Source organism: Brassica rapa, chromosome A08 (assembly GCF_000309985.2).
Source record: "Brassica rapa cultivar Chiifu-401-42 chromosome A08, CAAS_Brap_v3.01, whole genome shotgun sequence".
Taxonomy (NCBI): Eukaryota; Viridiplantae; Streptophyta; class Magnoliopsida; order Brassicales; family Brassicaceae; genus Brassica; species Brassica rapa.
This window is the reverse complement of record NC_024802.2, coordinates 13,114,212-13,128,289: the sequence shown is the minus strand read 5'-3', so window position 1 is coordinate 13,128,289 and position 14,078 is coordinate 13,114,212. Positions and strand designations below refer to the sequence as shown.

At 33.8% G+C, this 14,078-nt stretch overlaps 2 protein-coding genes across 2 annotated transcripts; one reads left to right on the top strand and one right to left on the bottom strand.

The window, feature by feature from the left end:
* Positions 1-1,226: 1,226 nt before the first annotated feature.
* Positions 1,227-7,704, top strand: LOC103834424 (UPF0496 protein At4g34320). The gene is made up of 2 exons (XM_033276584.1): positions 1,227-3,788; positions 5,110-7,704. The coding sequence occupies exons 1-2, from the start codon at positions 3,332-3,334 to the stop codon at positions 5,787-5,789; spliced, it is 1,137 nt and encodes a 378-aa protein (XP_033132475.1). The 5' UTR covers positions 1,227-3,331; the 3' UTR covers positions 5,790-7,704.
* Positions 7,705-8,949: 1,245 nt separating this feature from the next.
* LOC103834423 (4-hydroxy-3-methylbut-2-enyl diphosphate reductase, chloroplastic) lies at positions 8,950-11,488 on the bottom strand. Its single transcript, XM_009110491.3, has 10 exons — positions 11,149-11,488; positions 10,717-10,913; positions 10,437-10,616; positions 10,233-10,364; positions 10,077-10,151; positions 9,886-9,991; positions 9,711-9,805; positions 9,430-9,615; positions 9,269-9,355; positions 8,950-9,178 (listed from the first exon to the last, which is right to left on the bottom strand). Exons 1-10 carry the CDS (start codon positions 11,414-11,416, stop codon positions 9,113-9,115), a joined length of 1,392 nt encoding a protein of 463 aa, XP_009108739.1. The 5' UTR covers positions 11,417-11,488; the 3' UTR covers positions 8,950-9,112.
* Positions 11,489-14,078: the final 2,590 nt, after the last annotated feature.

Genomic DNA, 14,078 nt, shown 5'->3' with positions numbered 1-14,078 from the left:
CAGACGGTCGTTTTGGCTCCTCATCCGGCCAAGCGCAGACACCCTAATTCCGCTTGACTACATGCTTCCTTTAATTACGTTAAACTTATACATTGTTTCGTTGTTATATTCTGTTTTTTTTTCCTTTTTTTTCTTTTGTTTCTTGTGCCTCAAGTCAACGATGGATTGGGTATTCCATTATTACAAATTGATTTATACCATCTATTTAAAAAAAAATCGTTAGGAATATAAAAAGCCTAACGTTTCCAGAGGCTTATAAACCTTTTTGGGTAATATCTCACTCTTGCATGTTAAACAAATACAAAAAAATTATCGAAATCACGCTTATTTAGTATTTGCACAAATATATATATATATATATATATATATATATATATATATGAACTTATGATTGTAAACCTGTCCGTTTTGGATTTCTTTTGGTCGAAACTAAGTTGTTATAACTTATATAGTTAGACGAAGATGAAACTATGTTTTAAGTTTTATTAAAAAATCTGAATCCGGATGGGTGGCCAATATTATTTATTTGGATGATTAGTTGGTTGGATTCAATCGAAATACTCCGATTAAATAAAAACATTAATTTATGATCAAACAATACAAATAACGAAGAAATAGCAATCTGTTTTGGAAAATGCACCGACCCAAGTTTTAGATTTTTACTCTTTCAGTATAAAGTATAAACATGGAAAATAATCACGTGACTTGTGGAAGCAAGGCAACGCGTTACAAGAGCACGTGACGTAGCGTATTGGTGGTAACTTTTCCTCGGACTATCTTACAGAGAATCTAGGAAGAGATCATCATCTAGTAATCATAACAACAATACCCTCAGGTTTTTCTAGTATTTTGTAACTTTTACGTAATAATGTTTTTTTTATTTATGTGGGGTATTACCGACGTAATTTATGATTATTAGAAGTGTAATCGCAAAATGTTATAAGAAAGGTTAACTTTCACATTGATCTTAGTTAAGTCATACATTACTTTTAAAACAAAAAAATATATCTACACAGTTCTTTCATATGATAAAAGAAAGTTAGTGAACGTTTCAGTTAAATAAACTCAGAACTAATGATACAAAAGTAAAGGGCGTTTCGGTAAATGTTCAAGAGAGAGAGAGAGAGAGAGAGAGAGAGAGAGAGAGAGAGAGAGAGAGAGAGAGAGAGAGAGAGAGAGAGAGAGAGAGAGAGAGAGAGAGAGAGAGAGAGAGAGAGAGAGAGAGAGAGAGAGAGAGAGAGAGAGAGAGAGAGAGCTGTTTAATGACTTGTTCTCCAAGCTGGTAGTGCTAGAGAGCTCGTCAAGTATAAAAGGGGGAGCTGGTGAGAAAACAACTTTGATGATTTTCAGAAGCTTTGGGCGGAAAGAGATAGAAGCGAGAGGCTCCAAATTAAGTTTCATTTCTGCTCAACACCACTGATTTAATAAGGTAATGTTTAGTTCATGTGTTAACATCTCTTTGAATCATTACATCATCAGCTCATATCATTTTTGTACTTCGTTCAAGCAAAGCCAATCATGTCTTATATGTTAAAAAGTGGAAGCTTGTTGGGGAAACTTACTCGATTGCTCTCGTCCATCATAATATTGTAGTATAATTTTGTTTTCTATTTATAACCTTTACACCCAAAAAAAAAAACACATTTATAACCCGGTTTTCGAGATCGGTCTTGAGACATCCAAATGAAACATTCGGTTTGATCTCTCCCAAATTTTTAGTGCTTAATATACATGAATGATTCGGCTCTCAAATTATATATATATATATATCATCCAACTTTTATACCGTAAATGTTTTATGTACCTTAAATCTCATGGCCCGTACCGTTGAATTCTAAATACTACATGCATTTTTGTGTGTTATGCTTATGCATGTTTTCTCAATCTTAAGGTTTTCCCGATAATATATCAGCCTATCATTTATCATGTACAGTTATCAACAAATTTATCTACCAAATGCAACATAACTAAACACAACATAACTAAACACAAAGAAGTGATAATTATACATATGGATGGAAACTAACGTTCTTTTTATATAAAAAGCAGTAGATTTTTGTGATTCAAAAAACTCCATATAAGGTTATAGTCTATATAGAAGCTGATAATTTCTTCATACAAGTGTTTTTTATCTTGTGTGCTTGATTTGTTTGGCTTAATATTCTTCATTTTTACTCAACCCATTGATTTTTATGCATGAACTATGATCTGAAGCAGCGTTGCTTTTGTTCAATATTTAATCTGTTAGGATTTAGTAAAGAAGAATATCAAGCGACTAACTTTTGCCTATGCTTTTTTCAACTAGAATTTATTTATATAGGGGGGCTTTATGCCCTTCCTGCAATATTGAAATAAAGAACTAAGATAAAGATTTAATGACGCATTACATATCTCTATTTGTGACTAAAGCATGATCGACTACAACAGTACGTACCATTTTTAGCCATCACAATATCGAGTATTCTATTTGTAGTCATTAACAAATTTATATTGTTTTTTTTGGTAAAAAAATTATATTATTTTTGGCCTTTTAACGGTTTTATGGCCTTGAATGTTAAGAACATGTAATATTTAGTCGTTATCCATATGTATCACGCAAGTGTTTCTTTTCTTATAACTATCTAACGAAGGTTTTAACAAGAGGCAGACACACTTGAGAGGATGTGGGGTCAAATGACACCATAAAAATCTTATAAATTTCAGTTTGTAGGCTATTGTTTTGTTTATTAAGTAATGAACCCACATCATTTCCCAGCTGGGTCTGCCACTGGTTTTAACTATGCCATCGTCATGATATTCTAGTATTCTTTTGATCATAGTCCAGAAACGAAGTAAAAAGGGGCTATATATAGTACATTTGAACAAACTACTACATTATTTGTTTGGTATGCTTTTGTAGATGACATTATGACAATCAACGTTTGGTGGTACACAAGCCATGATTTACACGTGGTAGATATAGAAATTGCGTAAGTCTTAATATTACATTCAAACGCAAACGAATGATGTTTTTTTTAAAAAAATTATGTTTTTTTTTTCAATTAACTAGAATACGTAGTAAATTGAACACGCACATAAAACAAAAAAGTAGCATATATATAAATGATTTTATAAGATTTGCGTATGCAAAAAGTCGGCTAAAACGTTTGCTTGCCGCGTTACACAATGCCCTAATTCTCGTCATCATCATGCGTGCAAGCTATATTCCATTTCCTTAACGATTCTCATTCTTAGTCTCTTTTATTTTAGTCTATAATTCTTCAATCTTTATTAGCATTTCTATGTTAAAGAACAACATTATTCATATTTTCAGATTATTCCTAAGAGGAAAATGGGAAACCAAACAAGCAAAAAGTCACAAGAGACATCGTTTAAGACCACAACGACAAACATGCACTACACAACGGAGCTGAGATCATACGAGGCTGCATGTAAAGCAGACACGGAGCTGCAATCTTTCGACACATGTTTACATACACGGACAAGTCACGTGATAAGCACGCTAGCTACGGGTGTTGAGGTTCGAGCGCTCTCGTTTGATTCCCTCAAAGAAGTGACCGAGTGCTTGCTAGAGATGAATCAAGAAGTGGTGAAAGTGATATTGGACTGTAAGAAAGATATATGGAAGAATCAAGAAATGTTTGAGCTCGTTGAAGATTACTTTGAGAATAGCTTGAAGACACTTGATTTCTGCGCTGCGTTGGAGAAAGGGTTGAGAAAAGCTCGTGATAGTCAGCTTTTGATCCTTGTTGCTCTTCAGCAGTTTGAAGATGAGAGCCTCGTTGAAGGTAATACTAAGTTCACCCTTTAAGATTATTATTTATTAAGTGCAAGTACAACGATTAGTAATAGCCTTCAGATTTATATCTGAACCGAAGCCGGTTATGAGTTCAGTTCATCAAACTTTTAAAAAATAAAAACAATCACTTCGGAATATGATTATTTTTGGTATTGCAACAAAAAATAATCAAATTCCAGACCAAACTAACAAAAAAAAACTCGAACTAACAATAAAAACCCGAGCCAACCAAAACAAACAAAACAAGACCGGAAAAACAAATCTAACCGAATTTAACCGATTTTCCAAGTTTTAAGAAAATTAAACAAAAACCAAACCAAAGGAGTAAACCAATTAAATTCTATTTTTTTTTTAAGAACAGAAATATTCAAGAATGAAGTTATTTTCGTTTTTCTGCTTGAGATTTTTGACAAACCTAAACTAACCAGAACCAAATTAACCAAATAAAACTGAAGGCCTAATAAGTAGTAACTAGATATTAATCCGCACATCCGTGCGGATATATTCATATTTTTAAATTAATATTTAAAATATAAAATATGTTATAAATATATATATCTAATATCAATTTTATGTATATAATTTTTATTTTGAAAATTTATATTTGCTAAAAAAATTTTGATGATATTGTACAAATCATATATTAATGAAGTATTTTTGTTTATTTATTTAAAATGCAACATTAATATTAATAGTTTAATTTTAAACACTAGTTTTATATGAATAAAAAAAATTAATAGGTTCTTTGTTTAGAAACTTTTATTCTCGAAATGTTTTTATGTGAGTAAATTAAATTATTTTGTTATATTTTAAAATATTATTTTATTTAATATATTATATTTCAGTTTATTTTTTTTATTTTTACTAAAAATATCAACATAAAATGTTACAACCAATAAAATTTATTTATTTTGTTTTATATAACAATTTAATTTGATAATTTAAAAGAATTGAGCTATACTATTTAATTTCAAAATTAGTTACTGGAATATATATAAAATATGGTATATATTAAATATGATAAACAATCAAATGATAATTACCTAATGATAATATATTTATTTTTTCTTAGAAATGTTATTGTTTAGATGTATATTGTTTTTGTTAGGAGAATATCATATATGACTAATTTTAGGATGTTTAGTTAAATTTCTAATAAATGGTGTAACATAAACTTGTGTATAGTTGATAAAAAATAGGATTATATTTTAATAGAGTAGAAGATGTCATCCTGTAGATGTCATCCTGTTTCAGAGTTAACTTATGACTTTAATATTCATTATTATTTCGTTGGTTGTGTTGATTCACAGGTTGTAATGGATACGAGAAGACACTTGACGAGCTGAAGAATTTCAAAGACGCAGAATCACCTTTCAGCAAAGACTTCTTCAAGATGTTCCAGTCTGTGTACAAACACCAGATGCTGATGCTTGAGAAGCTACAGCTTCGCAAGAACAAGCTTGACAAGAAACTCAAGTGCATCCACACATGGAGAAAACTCTGCAACATCATCTTCGTGGCTACATTCGCCACTGTACTCATCTGCTCTGTTGTGGCTGCAGCCATTGCAGCTCCTCCCGTGGCTGCCGCTCTTGCCGCAGCTACAGCCGTGCCGGTGGGCTCAATGGGGAAATGGATCGATTCGCTGTGGAAGAACTATGAGAATTCACTTAAAGGACAGAGAGAGGTGATCAGTTCGATGCAGGCAGGGACATATGTGGCGGTTAAGGACTTGGATAATATCCGGGTTTTGATCGAACAGTTGGAGATTGACATCAGTGGGATGGTGACGTGTGCTGCATTCACAGTGGAACATGAAGCAGTCAAGCTTGGGATCGATGAGATAAAGAAGAAGCTTGAGGTGTTTAAGAAGAATGTAGAGGAATTAGGGGCTCAGGCTGATTTGTGTAGCAGAGATATAAGAAGGGCAAGGACTGTGATTCTGCAGAGAATCATCAAGCATCCCAACAATGCTAGTAGCAGCACCTGAAACCACACAAGCAACTCAGCTTCGTGCTATGAAATGTTTGATGACTCTGTAAAGAATAGTACAGATTCTTTCTAAGGTTATGTTTAATAACTCAAAACTGTTTATGATGCATCACGTTGCTCTATATATTATTTGATGATTGAAAACAATGGGAGACGAGACTTTTTCACATTTGGACTATTAGTACGTGTTTTTTCAAGCCCTCTAATATTTGCTTATATCAGAGTGGGTTAACACACTAAAACGAAGATCATAAGTACACATTAGATCTGAAAATCAGGGCCTTTAACTTAGTGATAAGATGATCAATTCTATAATCTCCTCCTAAAAGAGACTTGATGATACAACTGTCTCCCATACGGAGTTCACTCTCAGCTTCACTCATTTCATCCATAACTCCCCACACAAGACTCCCTGAGGAGATTTTAAAGACAAGTTTCCTATGCAAACTCAACAAAGCTCTCTCTGCCTCTCTTGCTCAACCTTATCTCGTAAGATATTAGCATAAACATTATCCTCATTGTTATCCAATCAACCATTTTTAGAAAAGCATTTAGAAGAACATTTATAAGGTGTTAATATTGCTCTTCGTTCAATACTTTCAAATGAAGTTTCTGGTAGAACATTTGCGTATAAAATATAAAATATATTTTTTCCAAAAAATAAATATAATTATTTTATTTTATTTAATAATACCAAAAAATATGTTTATATCCAAAAAAAAATATTTTTAAAAATAAAAAACACAATTTTCTTAAATATATTAAACTTTTTTAAAATAATATTATTTCACATTTAAAATATAATTAAATTTATATAATTATATGTGATTCATTATTTTTCATAACAAAAACATAGAATAATATATAGATTATTTATTTATAAATAATATAGATATATTTGTATTTATAATATATATTATATATTAATTTTTATGATAAATTAATAAATGAAATCTTTCAGTGTTCTATCAACCAACTTATTAAATATATAAATGAGAGCATACTGCTTTTATAGCATATTGCTTTACGAATCAAGGCTCTTAGTCTCGTTTGAATCCAAATAGGTGTTTCCTTATACGTATGAAGATCAGGAAAAGCTGGAAGCCATAAAGGAACATGCTCTCCAGGTGGAGTTTCACCGATTTTTCCAAAACTAGGAGCAATTAGCGCAATGCTCAAGTTCCACTCTACACTAAATCACATGATAAAACTCGAGTCTTTTTCAATCCAATCTCTTATGAATTTCATTAGATCAACAATATAAAAGGGGTTTAAAAGCAAATGAAACTATTTTAGGGCAGCAAATATACTAAGTTTCAACTAAAGTTAAACAAAACACGATGATCTATCTGGCTCGAATCAGCAATAAACTACATTTCTAACTTTTCACTACCATAAAAGTTTTGAAATCTTCTTCTTACCATAGGAAGAAACCAGGCAGGGACAACAGGAGTGGTGTGCTCCTAGAACTGATCCAAGTTTGACCCATCGTTCTGAACCTATACCCGACCAACCCGTAAGATCAAAATTTTGTATATAAAATACTTAAATAATAGTATTTCACTTCAAACCAATATAATCTAGAGCTAGAGACGTGAAAGTATTGCTACATGAGAAGATAAACAAACCATTTTAAGCTCGCATATATCTCCCTCAAACTACTTCTTTAGTCATATATTGATGAGAAACATCCCACATCGGATATATAAGAATTAATCTACTACTATATAAAGGGTTAGGGCCAATCCACTGATTGCCAATTGGTTTTGAGTTGGAAGCCCATAATAAACCCGATTCTAACATGGTATCAGAGCCCAGATCCTAATAAGTTAAACCTCTAATTAATATTCACCCTACCCGACCGGGTATATAGGTCGTAATTGACTCGCTCGACCGAGTATAACTGTCTTAAAGTTCCGAGATTTCTAGCCGATAAGAGCCATCATCTCGAGGAGGGGTATTAAGGGATATGTATCCCACATTGGAAAATCAATGGGACATTAAGTAATATATAAAGGGTTAATTTTCCAAACAATTAGCCAGATTATAAGGATATCAATAACTAAGTTTTTGTTAAGTTTCATGGTCTATCCAAATGGTTGTAGTGTACATGTTATATGGATGTCACAAAGACTCATATGCCGTAATAATAATGGAATGATAAAACATTAGGTCTAGAGGCTGATGGATAATTGTAAGATATCTTTTAGAAACCCCATGAGTAGTCCTTTGTTAATTAAGATTGAAGCTATTAATGATCGTGTTGTTGTGCTCCATTCTAACAGAAGTGTATTCGGAAGATCTTTCGAAGTTGATAAAAACCATATAAAATCTTAGATGTATACATGGAGGTTAGGTAACCCATTTCTTGCTATGAGACGAACATGTTTCGCAATAGAGTTTGTATGTACAATAAGAGCAGTCTAAGAAAGTTGTGGAAACTGATTACTAAGGCCTTAGGAGAGTTAGTTTAAGGAACTGTGATATGATTCAGTGCTGGTAATTATTCAATTCACCAGATATGATAGATTTGATTAAGGAGATAGGTCTTAACGCTCGACAATTCCCAAACCAATATCATAAACCAGCCCAACAAACCCACACAAGATCTGTGGCTTAAAACTGGCAAAACTACACTTTCCGGCATTACCTCTAGTCGAGTTACAAAAGAACTTCGCTAGACTTAAAGAGAACACATAACCAACCTGTCCCAAGAGAAACAAACACAGTATTTTCTTATTATGGTAGAGCCAGGAAAACAAATGGAAAGTAACAAGACAAACACATGTCAACTTGAGAAATTTCACTTACCTCGGACAGCTTGAGTTTGATGATAATTGTATTGATGTTACGAGGAATGATCTTCTGGTAGAGATGACACAAACGAAAATGGTTTTTGTACGTTCTCTTCTTCTGGAGTTTCTTGACGGTTATGAGCTCAGAAGGACCAGGTCCTTGCTCCTTACTCTCAGTGTCATATACATTGCAAACAGTGCTCCTCGCTCCCGCTCATGGAGCAACGAAAATAAAACTAAGATATAAAGTAATGAAACAAGTATCTCCGTGAGAAAAGACATATCCAGGTGCTTAAAAGATTAGTTATTAGAAACTCTAATTCCTTCATTCAGTCCCAAAACCATAATCATAACATAGTCCTGTAAAGAAAAAGTATATTTTTGTATCTCTTTCTTCAAATTTATTTAGATTTAATTGTTTTGAACATGAAACTGACACATATAAGTTATAAAGACATCATAAACTACATTTTACTTTAGCACACACTTTTGACATGAAGTAACTATTTGAATACAACAAACCACATTAAGCCAGCTGCAACAACTCTTCACGTTTAATATCAAACACCTTCACCAAAACATCTTCCACGACCTGCAATTCACAACAACATTTCACGCATGTCCTGCGTAAACAAAAAAAAAGTACAAAGACGAGCAGCATATGACTAAAACATATTTTTACCTTATCCGGAGTTGATGCGCCTGATGTCACACCAATGGTTATTGGCCCCTTTGGAAGAAAGTTCTCCTTCTCCACCAGCTCTCCGTACTATCAATGTAAACAAAGAAAGATCGGTTGAAAACTATTCAAGGAGGACTTTGTTGTGTGAATATGACACTTACGTGGAGCTTATAGGCTATTTTGTTCCCAGGACCTATCCGTTGCTCACTGTCGATCCAGTAAGATGGGATTCCACGGACCTCTGAGATCTCCTGAAGGTGAGAAGTGTTGCTCGAGTTCCACCCACCGACCACTAGCATGAGGTCAATCTTCTCTTCCACTAGCTCATAGATTGCATCTTGCCTCTCCTGAAAAGATGAATAAAAACTTCCATGAGTGTAAGAATAGAAACTAATGCTAGAGATATTGGGGGGGGGGGGGGGGGGGGGGGGGGGGAATGTACTTGAGTAGCGTCGCATATGGTGTTGAAGCTGATGAAATGTCCATTAACGTTTTCCACTCCATACTTGCGCATCATTGTCCTCTCAATTAATTTTCCTGCAAGTTTTATTAAGCGCATGAGAAGATATAGTTTCCAAAGATATAAAGCAATGTAGTAGACACTAGAGTTAACTAACCAATCTCCTCTGTTTCTCCCTTGAGCATCGTAGTTTGGTTTGCAATACCCACTTTGATAAGGTCACTGTCAGGGTCAAAACCCTTTGAAACAGCATATTTGAATTTCTACAAGGCCACCGTAGATATTAGAGATCAGTTACAAAAGTACATCAAGCAAAAAACAGAATATGTGGAAGGATGCTCTCTTTACCTCCATGAATTCCTCTTTTGTGGAGCTAGATCCATCAAGTTCACCACCAAGAATGTAATCACAAACGTAATTCGCCTGTGCTCAGTAAAAATAAGGTACATATCAGCAAGAGTCTACGCGTAGACAGAAGTTTTTTAACAGTATAAAAGTTTGTACCTCTTTCATGTTCTTTACAATGATGTACTTCCCTGCAAAAGATGCAGTTGCAATGGTCTCCTCATGGTTATATTTACCGTGAATGATCGATGTGTATTCCCCCTTCTTGTGCTTCTCAACCATGTTCCACACCTTCAGAGCCACAGATGTCAAAATGGAACATGAAGTTTGAGATTAATATCCTGCCGACAAGAAGAAATATACCTTTGTCACCCAGGGACAAGTGGTGTCGACGATTTGAACCTTCTTATCATTGAGAACATACATCTCATCAACACCAGCTCCAAAAGCAGGAAGGATAACCACATCATCTTTACCAACCACATCAAACTGCTTCTTTGAATCCTCAACGGGGATAATCTGAACATCCATTTCTTCTAATCTCTGCCCATAAGAAAAACCATCAAAAGGTTCACACTTTAAGTAAATACGCAAGTCATCAATGTTCAATACGAATCAACTGACACACACAAAGCAGTAACACCTTATTGACGGTAGGGTTATGAATAATCTCGTTAGTAATCCAGAGCTTCTCCTCAGGAAACTGCCTTCTAGCTTCATAAGCAATCTGAACAGCACGCTCAACACCCCAGCAAAAGCCATAAGCTTTAGCTAGCTTCACGGTAACATCTCCCCAAGAATACGTATACCCATTTGCTTTCAGCGTCTCCAACACATCACCTGAGAGTGTCATCATATACAATAACAAGATGCAACTTCTTATTCTTGTTAGGTCTACCAAATTCAATTCTTGAAACGAACCCAACATTATTTATGGTCTTCATTAACCAAAGAACAATCCTTTTTCAATTGAAAAAATAAAACTTTCGATTTGGCTAAAACAGAGCAAAGAGTGGAACTTTAAAAAAAAAACAGAGCATCCAACAAAACCCAAGGAAATTGAGCGGGAACTTACTGGTGTACTCGCGATTCATGAGCTTGAGAGTCTCCTCCTTGTGACCAAACCCTTTGCGATTGTAGTTATCGCTTCTCGTCAAGTTCTTGCGGAACGTCTTGGCGTCGAAGTCGGAGTCCATCACCACTGATGGCGAAGGAGTGTCGTCGTTTCCAGACGAGCATCGGAGTGATGAAGGTTTCCGGCGGCGGAGGGATCCGGATCCGGATCCGGGGGCGAAAGTATCCGGGCGGATGCATAATCGGCAGAACTGAAGCGCGACAGCCATGGCGAGAGAGAGGCAACGATGAAGCTGACTGTAACTTGTTAATGGATGGTCCACGATTTATCTCTACCCTCTCTACATATAAAAATATATAAATTAAAAATGAATTAACATGTGTATTTAGAAAAATTCACCAAAAATAAAGTAAAATACGTGTAAAATGCAACCAACCACGTGGACTTGTATTTTCAAGTCTTATTATTTTTAAAAAATTTAAGAAGTCTGATATTTGGGGATTTTGATTTCATTTTGGAAAGAGAGCCTAACACTCTTTTGATGTATGTTCCTGATCAGATTACCTACGCCACAAAATCACTGATGAAAGTGAAGTCCCAAATTTGTAATTAAACACTCTTACAAATGTGTGAATGTAATTTTGGATTCTAGATTGTTTCACAATTTGTCATCTTCTTACCTACACACTTTCATGGATAACGAAATTGTTAACATTTTTTGTAATTAATAAAACATCGTTTCGAGATTCTCTACAATAAAACATCATTTATGTGTTGACAAAAAAAAACATCATTTATGTTGTCCTTGTCCACTTAGTAGTGATTTGCTTATAAAATTCGTTTTTGAGTATTTCCGTAGGCATGGATGTAAGTATGTAACCAAAGTTAGACTACGCTTTCGTTTCTTTCTTCTGATTCTCGAAAACAAACACTCAACGCTAATATCATAGTTTATATTATTAACTGATAACTTCATTAATCTTTTTCTGCTGCTTTCTATTCGCTGGTTAAAGCAAAAGTCCATTGGGTCTTTACATTTGATGATATTTTCAGAAAATAAAAGTGGCGCAAGCTGACATGCTAGACTGTTTTGATGTGGTTATTGAGAAAGGGATCATGTTATGAACCTAAAACTGAGCTAAATTTCGTTTCCATCCACTGTTTAGGACTCAAGTTTTGCGAATGAGTGTGTACTTATTTGAATCCTAACTAGAGAAACCTCATGATTTTTTGCTAAGGATTTACTGTTTGTGGATGCTGGTGATCCATGGAATCCCCGTTAAGAAAACGTTAGCAAAGTCATGGCAACTCTTGATGGAGTTCACCGGGGTTTAAATCCAGATGGGGTTTTCATTTCCATTGCATTTGGCCAGGTATTATAAACGAATACTAGATTTTGACCCGCGCTTTAAAAGCGCGGGTTTATTTTTCTCTTAATATTTATTATAAAATTAGGAAAATTTTGTGACATGTAATATGTTCATGTATTTTTTATGATATTAATTTATTTTTATTTTATTCCTCAGTATTTATATATATAAAATTGAACTTGATTAAAAAAAAAACTTAAAGTGGTATTTTTTCAATCAATCTTCATTTATATGTACCGACTTTTTCAAAGAGTTTTTTTTTAACAGATTTAACTTGTGAATAAACTATTATTATATTATTTTAAAAAAGTTCTACTTATATTGAGAAAAAGAAATATTAATAATTATGTGTGAATGTTTATTAATATAAATATTAGAACGTCGCCCAAATGGACCAAACGAAAATATTTGTACCGACAAAACTCGGCCCAATATAAAACTCGACCCAAATGAAATATTTTTCCAACAAAACGAACTTCCGTGTGCTGATCTTGGCCCAAAATAATTGGGAAGTATTTTGGTCATAACTTGCAAGATATTTTACCATTAGTTTGGCCCAATCAATATTTTATGTAAATATCCATTTTAAGTATTTTATGTTGATAAAACCCATGGTAAAATAAATAGTTTTGTTTTCTACCGACAAAACTCTCGGTCTTTGACCATCACATTAAAAAAACCGTAAAGGAAAGATAATTGTTTTGTCTGAGACGTTTCTTTTTCGGTAATATTGTCTTGAGGTTCACCTCTGAAATGACGATTGAGATGCGATTCAAAGCTCCAAAAACACAAATCCATGGTGGTAATGACGGAATCAAGGTTGCTTGAAGAGGTGAACAGGTTCTACCGCAAATGAAAGAGCAACCGATTAATCTGATTTGGATCAAAGTCAAACCGACGGTTCAGCACACGGAAGATCCACCAAGTGCTTCAACATTTTCCGATCTATTTAGGTGAAATGCCTCTAACTTTTTCTTTTAGATTAAGCCTAGATTCTTTACAGATCTGGAACACCGATCAAGATCTAAAAAAAAATTCTTAACTATTTTGCATGTCAGATCGAAGGGATGTTTGAGAAGAACATGGTTTTAAGAGGATTGTCGACATTTGAAAGACAACAAAACGGTAATATAATATCACTTCATGAAATTATCCATAGTTAACAGTTAATCTGAGATTTTTGAACTTCTAATGCTTATATTGTTATTCATGAAAACGATAACAGTTAATCTGAGATTTTTAGGTTGTGAACTGAAACTGGTAGTTAGGATAAAAACCGGATATTTTTTGATGATTGTTGATTGAAGTCTGGTGTTTTTTTATGTCTGTTAGATGGAGTGTTTGAATTGTTCAAATTCCTCCAATATCATTAGTGTTCAAATTCCTACGGTTTTGTTTAAAAGTTTAAAATTTTTATTTTTTTTCAGGAACAATGTACTCTCGGAGAAAATGGAAATATTTCGATCACAACTATCACAGAGATGTCATTCGTCTATGGACAACAACATTATTTTAAAATCAAAGATAAGTTCCTTCATGAAACTTTTTCTTCTCTTACAT